General features: G+C 49.0%; 1 protein-coding gene and 2 long non-coding RNA genes across 5 annotated transcripts in view; 1 reads left to right on the top strand and 2 right to left on the bottom strand.

Annotated features, from left to right (window-relative positions):
* cttnbp2 (cortactin binding protein 2) overlaps nucleotides 1-13,395 on the top strand; it is a 56,224-nt gene that overhangs the window by 35,680 nt on the left and 7,149 nt on the right. For both annotated transcript variants that reach the window (XR_012926737.1, XM_076027188.1), the window contains exons 5-13: nucleotides 1,186-1,512; nucleotides 3,733-3,832; nucleotides 4,982-5,132; nucleotides 6,357-6,551; nucleotides 8,036-8,153; nucleotides 8,260-8,568; nucleotides 10,242-10,337; nucleotides 12,110-12,189; nucleotides 12,879-12,965. Coding sequence is in view for 1 of the 2 variants with exons in the window: in XM_076027188.1 (XP_075883303.1) it covers nucleotides 1,186-1,512; nucleotides 3,733-3,832; nucleotides 4,982-5,132; nucleotides 6,357-6,551; nucleotides 8,036-8,153; nucleotides 8,260-8,568; nucleotides 10,242-10,337; nucleotides 12,110-12,189; nucleotides 12,879-12,965 (1,463 nt within the window). In the remaining variant the exon portion in view is untranslated. The remainder of the gene's footprint in view (nucleotides 1-1,185; nucleotides 1,513-3,732; nucleotides 3,833-4,981; nucleotides 5,133-6,356; nucleotides 6,552-8,035; nucleotides 8,154-8,259; nucleotides 8,569-10,241; nucleotides 10,338-12,109; nucleotides 12,190-12,878; nucleotides 12,966-13,395) is intronic.
* LOC142888785 (uncharacterized) lies at nucleotides 4,970-6,423 on the bottom strand. Its single transcript, XR_012926738.1, has 2 exons — nucleotides 6,285-6,423; nucleotides 4,970-5,177 (listed from the first exon to the last, which is right to left on the bottom strand). It is a non-coding gene; the product is annotated as an uncharacterized LOC142888785 (long non-coding RNA).
* Nucleotides 8,176-10,337, bottom strand: LOC142888786 (uncharacterized). 2 transcript variants are annotated; one of them, XR_012926740.1, is made up of 4 exons: nucleotides 10,203-10,337; nucleotides 9,062-9,122; nucleotides 8,562-8,689; nucleotides 8,176-8,484 (listed from the first exon to the last, which is right to left on the bottom strand). It is a non-coding gene; the product is annotated as an uncharacterized LOC142888786 (long non-coding RNA). The 2 variants fall into 2 exon arrangements; XR_012926739.1 differs by lacking the exon at nucleotides 9,062-9,122 and having other exon boundaries at nucleotides 10,203-10,311.

Below are 13,395 nucleotides of genomic sequence, written 5' to 3' on the forward strand. Positions count from 1 at the left end.
AGCACGACCTTAAGGGACGTCTGATTGACGTAGACAATAGTTTAAACTGTTACAAAAGTCCAAACTGCTTTGATTTCCCACTCAGGCCTGTGCTCTCTGTGCTCGATCTGCCTATAAACTCTTTCTTCTTATCCATTTGGAAGAAAACCTGCGAGGACACACTTAATGTATGAATTTTAAATGACGGACTACTTCGTCTCTGATGTCACCACAGACTCTTCTGGCAGCAGCAGCAGCAGCAGCAGCAGCAGCAGCAGCAGCAGCAGCAGCAGCAGCCTCTGCGTTTTTAAATGTAATTTAGTCGTACTCTGACTTCCTTAGTTGAATCGAAGCATCAGGAAAACCTCCTGCAGGTGCTTTGTGTTATTTTGACCAAACACAAACGCCACAGTTCAATGAATAACAGCACAAGGTTTAGAACTTTCAGCGCATCAGAAAGAGAAGCTAATCTCCTGCAGCGCAAAAGCAACAGTGTCACCGGACGACTGATCCTCCGTCTGCCAGCCAGCCAGGCTACCTGCTCTGGCGCGATGCTGCTCTGGCGTAATCCCACCCAGTCACGGCAGTGAAAACTCACCACCAGACTGCAGGACAGCTGGAGGCGCCCGGGACACCCGTCCGTGGGTGTGCTGCGTTTTTGTCAGCATCATCTTTATTTTTTTCGCTCTTTGTATTTCTCCGGTGACCAAGTCGTAGTCGCTGCACAGTCGGCGTTTGAGGTAGAGCCAGTTGAAAGTCCTTGTGTCTATAACCGATTCATCTATGAAGTCGTTGATAATTTGAATCGATTTGTGAGGCTGCAGCCGGATATCTGGTCGCTTCAGTTTATCGTTCACAACCCTGTCTCTTAGCGTCTTAGCGACATGCTGTAGGGGCTGATGTAAGACCTGCACCTGACACCAGTTAGGTGATATGAAACGAACATTAAAAACAGCACTGGAGTCGCCTGCCTGCTGCTCAGACAGAAGAGGCTGAAGGTCCTCAGCTTGGGAACTGACGTGTGTCTCCTCCTCTCCGAACCGTCCGCTCTCCTCTCTCACTCTTTTCACTCCCTGCGCTCAGCACTTCTAGAGGAGCTTCCTCCTTCCCTCCCTCCTTCCTTCCTGTTCCATAAACCTGCTCCTGGTTTAACCTGTTGCCATCCCTCCCTCCCCCCTCCCTCCTCCTCGTCCCCCCCTCCTGCAGGCTGGCGTCCCTCCGTAGTCTCCTCTCTCAGCGGCGGTGGGCCTGCTGCCCTGGACGGCGGGCGTCCCCTGCTCCCCCAAGCTGCTTCCCAGGGAAATGTCACTTTATTGTCAATGCTGCTTAACCAACCAGACCCGACCACCACCACCACCACCACCACCACCTCCTCCACCTCCACCTCCACCTCATCCAACTCCTCTTGGTCCGCCAACACAACCTCTGCCACCACGGAGAACCAACCCAATCATCTGGACTTAGACCATCACCTCTACAACAACCACAACCAAACCTCTGCCTTGTTTGCTGCTGCTCAAAACGGACACACAGGTATTTCACAATTATTATATTTATTATAATTTATTTTTTATATAGATAAAATAATAGCATTAATGTTGTTGTTGTTTTCATTTGAATGATGTCTGGAATCCATCTGGTTAAGAGGCCATCTAAAAACTAACTTCACAAAAACCTCTAGAGCCAATCAGATTCACTGTATGTAGCTCCACTGGAGCCACTTGGTAACAGCTCAATGCTTCCTGTTGGTCTCAAGGGCAGCACTTGTTGCATGTCCCAGATGGTGAGCAGAGCTTGACTAAAGTGCATCCAAAGCCAGTCAACAGTGCAGGAAAAAAACGGTGAAAAAAACCTGCAGTGGCTTCAGCTTTTTCTTCTTTGAATATCTTTGAATGAGGAAATGTTGTCCAGTTGTGATCAGACTAACCACTGTAGCGTCCGCGCTGACACACATGGTGTTCACACTGTGGCTTCCACGTTGACACACACATTGTTTCCACTGTGGTGTCCATGCTGACACACACACACACACACACACACACACACACACACACACACACACACACACACACACAAACACACACACACACACAAACACACACACACACACACACCGTTTAGCTGCTTCAGCTTCCTGCCTTCCTGCTAAGCCCAGGATGTAGCAGCCCCTCTTTCCCCTTAAAGAATCCAGACTTCGCCGTGCTGAAAACGTTTCAGTCGGGAGCTCTCAAAGTTGGAACTGTTTTAAGGTTCCTCAATGACATTGTTGAAGCCGAGCCAGCGTCTCCAGGCCCTTGCCCGGGGGTGCTCCGCAAACAAAGACGGGGTAAGAGGCTAGAGACGCGACGCTGATCAACATTCTCCCTGCGCCGCTGTAAATCCTCTAATTGCACGAGCGCTGTCCGATCCCATTATGTCGGCCGCCGTTAAGGCAGACGGACGGCCGTACCGGCGCCGCTGCTTCCTCGCCGTGCTAGTTTACCACGGGCCCATCTGACTGACACACACATAAAATTAGCCCAAAGTGGCCCCCGCGGTGCCGAGCAAACAGCCGCACACAGCGAATAATTGATGCGAGCAGATCCAACACGTAAGTAAACACACTTTCTAGGCCGGTCGGACTGTGCACCCCCTGCTGGGAGAGGTGGTGTAACGCGGTGGGGAAATGTGTTGATCGTTTTGCAGGAGGGAGGGTAGCAGCCAGCTGAAGGACATGGTGGTGGTGGTCGTGGTGGTGGGGGAGGGTGCGGGGGGTTATGGGTGGACTTTCATAGAGATGACACACACACACACACACACACACACACACACACACACACACACACACACACACTGGTGTCGGTCTCCCATCAATATTTCATCCAGCCTTCCTTTTCCCAGGAGTTTTCCTCCTCCTCTGAGCTAATCGTCCTCTTACTCCAATTGCTCGTGAGTTCATTCATTTTCACTTCGCGATGCCATGATGTGGAAAACGTGCAGCGACAAAGCAACATAAAATCAAGAAAGCCAAAAAAAAAAAAAAAAGCAAAAGGGATTTTTTTTTCTGTGTCAGGTTTTAAGGAGGAACGCTGTATTCTCCGCCCGACCCCCACCCAAACCCCCCACAATACCGTTCAGCCCCTGCTGTGTCACACGGCGAAATATGCGTGTGACTATTTTAGTCAGATGTCACGTGTGCTGCAGAGAGCTGCAGAGCTGCCCCACTTCTCCTCCACCGCGTTCAGGCTCCTCGCAGTCCGTCCTTTGATCAGTCTTCCCGGGGATTTTCTGTTTGCCGTCCTGCAAAGGCATGAGGGCAATTTTTTCTTTTCATTATTTAAGAATAGTAGACGGTCTGTGTGTGGCTAAAGCTCGTGAGACACAGTGGTACGAGGCTCTGAGGAGTCGGGTTTTTTTTTTTTTGATTCACGGTCTGTTTAAAGTGATGAAGCAGCAGCCAGAGCCATTCAGAAAAATGTTTCTTTTTAAAGGCCCACTGTTGGTGAAACTGAGTGCCATCTCGCGGTGGGAATGACATTGAAAATACACAAACCCCGACCTTTTACACCAGTGGCATCATTGCAACGCTGCAACTTGTGTTAAAACGACTTGACTGAATGACAAAACAATTGGGGTCATCCTCCAAACACTCCGTAGCTGCAGGGGGAGCCCCGGAGCAAAACGTCACTGTCCCCGTTTTCTTATGTCCCACTTGATGTCACATTTTGTCCTGGCGTCCTCCGTGTTGAACACGTCCTCCTCTCTCTCTGTCAGAACGTGTCAAGCTGCTGCTGTCCTCAGGATCACCCGCTGATGTGTCCCACGAAAATGGATTCACACCTTTACACCTGGCAGCCGCCCACGGCCACAGCGGGTGAGTCGCCCACACGCATCTGACACACACACACACACACAAAAAAAAAAAAAATCCAGCGAGAGGAAACCGTGAGTCACGAATCAAAATGCCGTGCTGATGCCACGCGTGTGTGTGTGTGGTGTGTGTGTGTGTGTGTGTGTGTGTGTGTGTGTGTGTGTGTGTGTGTGTGTGTGTGTGTGTGTGTGTGTGTGTGTGTGTGTGTGTGTGTGGGCAGCGTTCTGCTATCTATCACACAACTGACAGGATATGTTGTAAGTACAATCCTCACTTTTAGTCAAATGAGAACAACAGGCTTTTTTTTTTTTGTAGTCTACTAGATGGCACGAAATGTTAACTAGATTTCGAATTTTACAATACCGCCATAATATCATATTCCAACTTCAATATCACGGCAACACTGTATCATGGTGGTTTTACTAGAAAACACACTACACAATTGTGATAGTTACTGAGTGAGAAATATAATAACAGTATTGACATAGCACGAAAACTTCTACCCATAAACCCTCTCAAATATTTAATAAACTTTTGTTTATACAACATTGATGCACCTAAACAAAGAAAATGTTCCTGGGTTAAAGTTTAACAGCATTTTAAATCGGTTTGGGCATTAAACATTTAGATTGTTATCATGAATTATTAACAGGTGGTAGTTGAACCTTAAGACATTTCATCTGTACAGAGGGAAAAATACTTACTTACACTGTGCGTGTGTGTGTGTGTGTGTGTGTGTGTGTGTGTGTGTGTGTGTGTGTGTGTGTGTGTGTGTGTGTGTGTGTGTGTGTGTGTGTGTGTGTGTGTGCTGGTGCCAAAAAACCACGATGCCCCTGACCAGCTGGGGAATGTGCAGTGTTGTAATATCTGATCACAGTGTTATATTTATAGAGCGGGGATATCCAGAAGGCATGCTGGGACACACACACACACACACACACACACACTCAGACTCATAGAGAGGTTGTTTGTTTTTTTTTAAGTTATGGAGTCGTCTGAATTTCATTCTGAATATAGTAACTTAGAAAAAGCTTATTTTAATGACTGTCTCTGTGTTCATCTCAATTCTTATTTTATAAAAATAACGAAAACGAATGAGCCAAAGTCAATGAATGTAATTGTTTTACCCCTGTGATCCCCCCCCCCCTCCAGCTGTGTGGAGGCGCTGTTGGCTGCCGGAGCTGACGTGAACTCGACGGCTGCGGCGGGACAGACGCCGCTCTTCCTGGCCTGCGAGGCGGGACGGCCTGAGTGCGTCCGCCCGCTGCTGAGCGCCGGAGCCGAGCGTGCACGCACCACCGCGGTACGTCCGCTTGAAATCCTCCTCGACTGCGTCGGTGTGAAGACACTGTGGCATCAGGATGGGTTGCCAAATTAGAGGGGGAAAAAAATGCACATTTATATAAAAACTAAAAAAATCACTGACAGATTACAAGCCGGCCAAACACAACTGAAGCCCAACTTTAGCTCCGCCTCTTTTGCCTCAAATCACTGCTGATTGGGTCTCACCGGCTGAAAACGACACTGATGAGAGCTTGTTGTTGTGGATGCAGAGATTTCAGACTAGAAATATCCTCCGGATCCATATTTTTTTGCTTGACCTTCATTTCTTTTTCAGCCTCTCTGAGCCGTTTTGTTTTTTTGACATTGTGAACGGTGAAAACACTTCCTGTTGGCTCGTAAATTGTCCATTTCGTCAACAAACCTCAAAACAGAACAGCAAATCATATGGAGGAATACAGTAACGAGGTCAGTTTCATGGCCCCTCCCACCTGCTGTAGGTGGCTTCACAACCGGTTCTGCATGTGACCGTCTAGATTCCACTGAATGAACCTCCAGTCACCCTTCCTTCCTTCCTTCCTTCCTTCCTTCCTTCCTTTCATTCCTCTGCACTTCACACCTTCCCTGCTCCACATAAGGAATTCATCCGGTCCCACAGCTGCATCCTGGGATCTGCTCGCAGGCTTCCTGCGTCTCCATGGCAACCATAGGGCTCAGTTAATTGCCGGCGTTGACGGCATGTGACAAGAGAGCCTATGTTTAGTGGGCGGCTTTGTTCCACATTTAGACGCCCGGATTCTCCGCTCACCCGGAGAGTCGACAGAGTCTCTAAAGCATCTCCGACCTCGTCAGCACGACGCTATTTTTAGACGTGGGGGCAGGGGGGGGCAGGTAGGGGGGCCGGCGTGTCAGCCGATCTAATGATTTATCGTCTAGTCGCTGGCAAACTGGGCAAAGAGAACAAGGAAAAAAATGAATATGGAGTAGTCTGAATTTTGGAATTTTTTTTGATGAATGTACGAGTTGCAAAGTTTAAAAAAAGGACAAAGAAATAAACAGAATAAATTTAGATTGTCGTAACAAGTGTTGAATCAGAAGTAGACTGGATTGATTCAAATGTTATATTATTATCTGGTGCTGAATGTGAAACTGAAACTAATCGACGATCACTCACATGAATCACCTCGTTCACAACCTTCTCTGTCAGTGGTTCCAACGTGTCTCTCCGCTCTGCTCCGCCCTGCAGGACGGCTGCACCTGCCTGCACGCCGCCGTGCGCTCCGGCCAGGTGGAGACGCTGTGCGTCCTCCTCCGCCTCCACCCGCCTCAGGGCGAGCCCACTGTGACCCCCGACCTCCAGGCTCTGCCCGCCACGCTGCTGAACCGGGCCAACCACGACGGCTGGACCGCTGCACACATGGCCGCCGCCCTCGGCCTCAAGGTCAGAGCCGTGACCTCTGCCGCCGGTTTCTTCCATTCAAAACTCAGCTAGCAGCATCGTTAGCCCTCTGTTCACAGCCTCCAGCTAAAACTCTTCTTTTCTTCCACATCTTTGAAAGGGGATATTATAAAACAAGGTGCTTTCAAAGGGCGGAGCCAACACCTGGGTGGGGGTGTGGCCACTAAGCTGGGAGTGGTATCCGTGACCATTGTGATAAGAGCACAAAGCACTGTTTTCCGGAACCACTTTAAGTTCATTTACTTTTCATTGATTTATCTTTCATGCAGATCCATTTTGAGTTAAAATGTTAAAAAAATGTAACGCTAGATTAATTCAGTAATTAATTCACTGCGCAAAAATGCTCTTCAGCACCTCAGGCCCCAAATACCTTTTCAATACTTTATGATTGTATTAAATCAAGCGTTTGTTCTCTCCTGGCTCCAACGGCGGCCACATGGTTCTTAGTCTTGTCCCGACTTGACCCCACCCACAAGCCCTGAGCTCAGGTGCTGTGTAAACAGGAAGTAGCTCTCCAGCGACCGTGCAGTAAAAAAAATTTAACGGATTGAACATCGTCCCGCCGTCCCGTCCGCCCCCTCAGCGGCAGGACACCGGCTGATCCGACCTTGACGGCTCAACGTCCCACTCTGACTCCGACGGGACGTCTGAGCAGAATACCAATGAGGAACATTTATTGTCACTTCCTGTCGTGGCTCACGCCCCGGCCTTGTGAAGATGACGCGAGGTTCCGCACCCCTCTTCTCCCCGTAGTGCACCTTCTGCTTTAATCCTTCCCCCTCTTGCTTTGTCACTTCCTTTTGCGGATTAATTAGCTGGTTGATGCTACGACGCAATTATCTGATGAAAATTCTTCCCCTGGCTGATTAATCACATTCGTCTCAGTCCACATCGGGCAGGCCTCAGGGGTGCAGAGCGTGCGGGGTCTAGGAGGGGATCTGTAAGAAGAGCTCCCGTTGTGACGGTGAAGTTTGGGAGAAGGTTGCCAGGCAACCCACTGTGTTCTTTAAAAATGAACCTTACTCAAATTCTTCTTCTGCCTTCCGCGTCGTTGCTGTAATCAGGTGGCAGACGAGTGGGAGGAACAAAGACTGTTAATGCAGTTTCTGAGTAAATGAGGGGAGCGATTTTAAAACCTGAGTTGATGCCAAATCATGCCGCGCGAAATGAACAACAAATAAAAACAATAAACGAATCGAGCTCCCGCGACTGCAAAGGTGGTTATTAGTTCTAGTTGTTAGTGTGCTTGTTTCTCTGTTGCGGTGCGCACATTGTGCAGGTAAGACGGCTTCTTGTGGTTTCATACAGTGTAAAACTACGACCCCTAGTGGTGAAGGTGGCTGTATCGCATATTGTTGCATTAAAGTTGACGTCGGGCTGTGCAAAGGAAGGGTAAAATGAAGTTGATGTTGATGAAGTTAATGGTGATAGCCTGTGTGTGTGTGTGTGTGTGTGTGTGTGTGTAGGAGTGTCTGGAGGTGCTGTGCAGCCACAGTGAGCAGGACATCGAGAGGCGGGACAATTGTAATCGCACTATTCACGACGTAGCTACCGACGACTGCAAAGATCTACTTGAAAACCTACGTGAGTGACTTCCTGTCGGCACTTATGTTCACAAAAATGCTTTTAATGTGTTGGCTGCAGGGTTATTCACGTATTTATCTGTCTGCTTCCTCTTCTCTTCCTGCAGACTCGTACCGCGTCCTGGTGCGTCTCCAGTGCTCCAGTGGAGACCCCTGGTGGTCCACATGTCTGCTTGCACCGCCAGAAGAAGTGGGGGAGGCGGAGGGGGGGGAGGATGGCGTGGGCGGGGCCAGCAGCCACCTGGTGCTGGGCCGAGTCTCGGTGGGCCGCTCCACCCGCTGGTCTCAGCTTGGCTCCGCCCTCAGCCACGCCTTCACCTCCTACCTCCAGACTGTAAGCGGAGAATCGCTCAGGGAGGAAGGGCAAAGGTCACCGCTGGGCCTCGGCCCCGGGAGCATCTCCTCCTACCTGATAGGTGAGGACCCAGGATGTTGCTGTTGTTGCCCCGCCCCTTTTAACTTGCACTCCACACGTGGACAAATCGTTGATTTTGGTGTTAGCTTGGCTAGCGTAGTGAATTTTTAGGTTAAAGAGTCCTGTGAAAACATAGGAAACCATTGTTGTACGCAGGCAGTGCAAGTGGGACGGTTTGTTTTGGTCACATAGAGCGTGAAGGTCCTGACACACTGGGCAATAGGCCAAGCGACGCAAATAATCGACGTGAAAACACAAATTTTTCGCCGGCAAATTTTTCCTGTACACACCTAGCGCCTGGCAAATAGGCGTATAAAATTCGCTAAGCGAATACAGTTTGCCGCTTTTTCCTTCGCGCCGAAGGAGAAACACACACAAGAGCAAAAAAAATAAATAACGGCTGCTTTTTCGCCACGTGGACATTCGCTGCAGGTGTGGAAGGTTGCATTGACTTTAAGAGATTTAAAAAAAAAAAAAAAAATCAAATTATTTACCTTGCATATTCCCTCTCGGTGTGTAAGGACCTTTAGACTGCAACACCTGGTGGTGAAGGTTCTGTTCACATGTACAAAAGAACCAAAAAAAGTTGATGTAAAGTTATTGATGCGTGTGCGTGTGCGTGTGTGTGTGTGTGTGTGTGTGTGTGTGTGTGTGTGTGTGTGTGTGTGTGTGTGTGTGTGTGTGTCTTTTTTAGACTGAACATCAGACAGCTCACTTCCTGAAATAGTTCCTCATTAGGTCTGATCACATGGTTCACGCCAGCATCGGCGTTTATCGTCTGGCCCGTTGTCTCCTTACACAGTAAAGAGTGCGCGTGTGTGTGTGTGTGTGCGCGCGTGCGTCGTCGGGGCTAACAATGTGGGGACGCTGCAGCAGAGGGATGCATAATAGATGAGGGAGGTCGAGAGGAGAGAGACGCCAATTTAGGGGGGGGGGGAAGTCTGTCGTGTGTGTGTGTCGGGATCAAACTGCAGACTTCCAGACACGTGTCGTCTGCCCCTTTATCCTCGCCTGACTCCACCCACGATCCTCCTCTCAAGAGGGTGCATTTGCATGAGCACCTTCTCACCAGACAGTCTGAACTGACTTAATCCGATCGCTTTGACTGTCTGCTGCGGCTCTAACAATTGGACGTTTGGAAAACGGGAAGACGTGAAGGTCATGGCGGCCAATTAAAAATCCTTTCACTGAAATGCTTTGTGTAAGTAGTGCAGAGGTTATTTTTCGTATTGTTTTTAGTGCTGGGGTGGGGGGGTCAATACAGTATATCTATTCTATTCCTATTCTATTACTTGACTAAATGAAGAGGTTCAAGACATCTAGTATAGATGCATCACACCCAAAGAACTCTTTGGATTTGTAGAAATACAACATTTTTAGCCCTGTGTTTACAGTCTACTGCTACAAACCAGATTTAATAGGGCGACGGCTCCAAATTTATTTTGACAAACTCTATTAAATGTTTTACTGTTTTATTGCTTGTCATTTATGTTCTGGGTAAGATTTTCACCACCGTGATTAAGATGTGTTTATTTTTGACATTTTTGCTGTTTTTGTGATTTTTTTTTTTTGTTTTGTTTGTTTTTGCACGTTTTCGACTCGCGCTCGACTTTCACAGCCGACGTCTCCGCTCACCTCCTGCCGTTTCGCCCGTCTCTGTCTCTCCCCCCGCAGGAGACACGGAGTGGTTGCCAGGTCAGGAGCTCCCCTCGTCCCCCTGGGACCTGGTCAGAAAGCCTCTCAGCCAGTGCATCACCATCCGCCTCAAAGGTACAAACCTGGCAACCCTGCCACTCCACTCCCGTTGGTTCCCCCGCCAACAAAACAATACAAAAAAAAAATAAGACTGAATTACTCGCTGATCACAAACGCCATTTGGTGGATGAAAGAGCCCAACAGATCAGCTTGGACGTGTTTGTGGCCGCACGGCATGGAGGGAGAGACTTGAGCCAGAGCAGTTCAGCCTTGATTTGGAATTCAACACAGAGAAAAGTCCACAAGTGACGTTATTAATCAGTGTGATAGATTAAAAAAAATAAATAATTTTTAACAGTTGGAAAGCTACTGTGCGCAGGACTGTGCAACACGTTTTTTCCTTATTTATCTTTTTATTCTAAAGTGTTTCGTCGTTTCAGTTTTGAATATGTCTATTCATTCCTTTTTGCATGCAACTACTGTCATTGCTGCTGCTGTGCACCAAGCCGCTGCGTCGTTATTTCATCTCGATGTAAAACTCAATGACAAACAAATAAAGTCTGTCGACGAGCCAGACAACAGAATAATCTCCCGACGTCGACGCATTTAACATGAACTCCGCTGACTGCAAATCACGGCTCCGGCTGTGTTTCTGCACCTGGCGGCGGTGGCGGCGGCGGCGGCGCCACTCGGTGCGTTTCACATCTAGGCGGCACCCACATTAAGAAGAGGGAGGGAGGGCGGAGAAAAGAAGTAATTCTTGTTTACGTCAGTTTGGGGACGGGAGCAGGTGAGGGTGGAATGGATCCTCTGAGCCGCAACTTAATGGTTCCGGATGAGTCACAGCTGCAGACGCTGGAAGTGTTGCTCGTACACTTTGCTGCTGCTGCTGCTGCTGCTGGTGCTGCTGCTGCTGCTGCTGCTGCTGCTGCTGCGGCGGCGGCGGCGGCGTGTCTCTCTGTTCTCGCTGGACCCGGTGCCTTTCTAACTCGTCTGGGTGAGTCACAGAGAGAGGGCAAGAAAAGAGAAAGCACTCGGCTGTAGTTCTGCACCAAGAACATCACAATGAGCAGCAGCCGAGCACACCTGCTGCACCTCCGTCCGTCCGTCCGTCCGTCCACCCTCCGCCCGCCTCCTCCACCTGTCACTCACTCTTGGAATATTTTACACGCAAATACAAATCAAATTGGTGCTACTCATTTTAATTCATCAAAATTGGAAAATTGCTAAGTAGCTGCAACATAATGACATAATGACAACAGATAGGAAGTCAATGCTTTTTTTGAGGCTCCCCCCCCCCCCCCCCCCGCGGCCACCTTCTTTTTGTTCCCCTCTAAACATGTGGAAGGTCCGCCACAGCCTCAGTTTTAGCTGGAGGCTGTAAACAGAGGGCTAACATGTCGTCGGGTTGAATGTTCAAGATTTTTTTTATTTTACTTTTTGCTCGCTGTCTTGTGTAATCGTTCCTAGAGAGGCAGAAGATTGGTCTCATTTCATTTAAAAAAAAACAAAAAAAAAACAACGCAAAGCGAAACAAACATTTTGGAAATGTCGGTGGGATTTTTTTTTTTTTTTTTTTCCTCAAAGAGTGAAAGTTTCTTCCGATGGCAGATTTGAGCGCGTCTGTCTATGACGGAAACTGCTGCTGGCCGTCTAGTCCAAGGTCACCTTCAGCCTCCTCCTGTCTGCAGCTGTTGGTGTTGGTGAGGAGGCTGGAGGCTGATTTCTCCTCCGCCGCTGACACCCATAGCCTCAACTCTGTGTGTGTGTGTGTGTGTGTGTGTGTGTGTGTGTGTGTGTGTGTGTGTGTGTGTGTGTGTGTGTGTGTGTGTGTGTGTGTTTGACAGGTCTGTCTGATTCCTGCTTCGACGAGCTCGCTCTGGAAAACCTCCTCCCCCTGCCGCTGCTGCACAACTACGTCCGCCTGGTATGTAACCCCACACACACACACACACACACACACACACACACACACACACACACACACACACACACACAGGAGACCACAAAGGAGCGTGAAGGATTAGAGGGATTAGATGAGTAAGATGCTGAAAACGGAGAGAACGCTGAAGGACGGCAGGAGCAGAGCGGTGAAGAAGGAGAAGAAGTGATGGACGGAGGAGGATTTGGAATCAAGCGGTGTTCCACGGCAGCTGCACTGCCCCCTACTGGCCGGGTCGGTCAAGTTGAAACTATTAGTCGAAGTTGAAGTGAACTGGTCACGTGACTCCCGTACGTCACGTCCGCTGACGTGTAAATGCGAAATGAAAAGAGTTTCCATGACACTTTTGCGATACACCTCTGTATCGACACGTCTGGAAAAGCACCTGACATGAGAGCGTCAAAACCTTTTAGCCATATTACCAGTTTTTTATTGCGACATTTAGGGTTTGCGTAATTCTTGGGTTAGTGAGAGCTCGTGAGAGGAAAAAATAGATTTAACATTAGTCGTAATTTGGGATTTCCACCTATTGTTGAAAACAACATTTTCAACTCCAACTCAACACATTTCTCATTGTCAGCAAAAAATACATACTTCTTAATTCACATCTTTTTGAGTGGATCGTGTCTCACCGGGCTTTTTTTTTTTTATTAACATCCCACTTGTTTGTCCAGGTGGAACAGTATGGAAGCCTCATCTTCCACGGGCTGGAGGGCAGCTGTCAGGAGAACATGGCCAACCTGGTGGCTCGCTGCATCAAGGTACCACCGCCCGCAGCTCCCCGACCTGCAGCGCAAAAATGAAAACCCGGTGCACTGAGGGGAAAAACATGGAGATGGTTCAGGGGTGGGGGGTGCTGGGGGGGGGGTGACCTTCACGGCTCCGTCGGACCTCTCGTTCATCTGGCGTGGAGCGCGGTGCCAGTGCGGGTGAAATTGCCTCGCCTGGAGACCTGCGAGTGAGATGAAAGGGGGCGGCGGCCTGTTAGATGTGGAATCTTTCATCTTTTAGTTGGAAAACTTTCGATTGCGCCTCGGCGTGATTGCAGCCACTGATGCAACCGCACTGAGGCCGAGTGCAAAGCACAGGTCGGTCGTGGTGAAGCGTCTCCGGGGCTCACGCAAGCATGTCGGGGTTTAGGAGGAACAGGAAGAATTTCAGGATTTTTTTTTTTTTTTTTTTTACACTTGC

The sequence above is a fragment of the Nelusetta ayraudi genome, unplaced genomic scaffold, assembly GCF_046127955.1.
Source record: "Nelusetta ayraudi isolate G7.1 ecotype Tasmania unplaced genomic scaffold, CSIRO-AGI_Nayr_v1 ptg000020l, whole genome shotgun sequence".
Classification (NCBI taxonomy): Eukaryota; Metazoa; Chordata; class Actinopteri; order Tetraodontiformes; family Monacanthidae; genus Nelusetta; species Nelusetta ayraudi.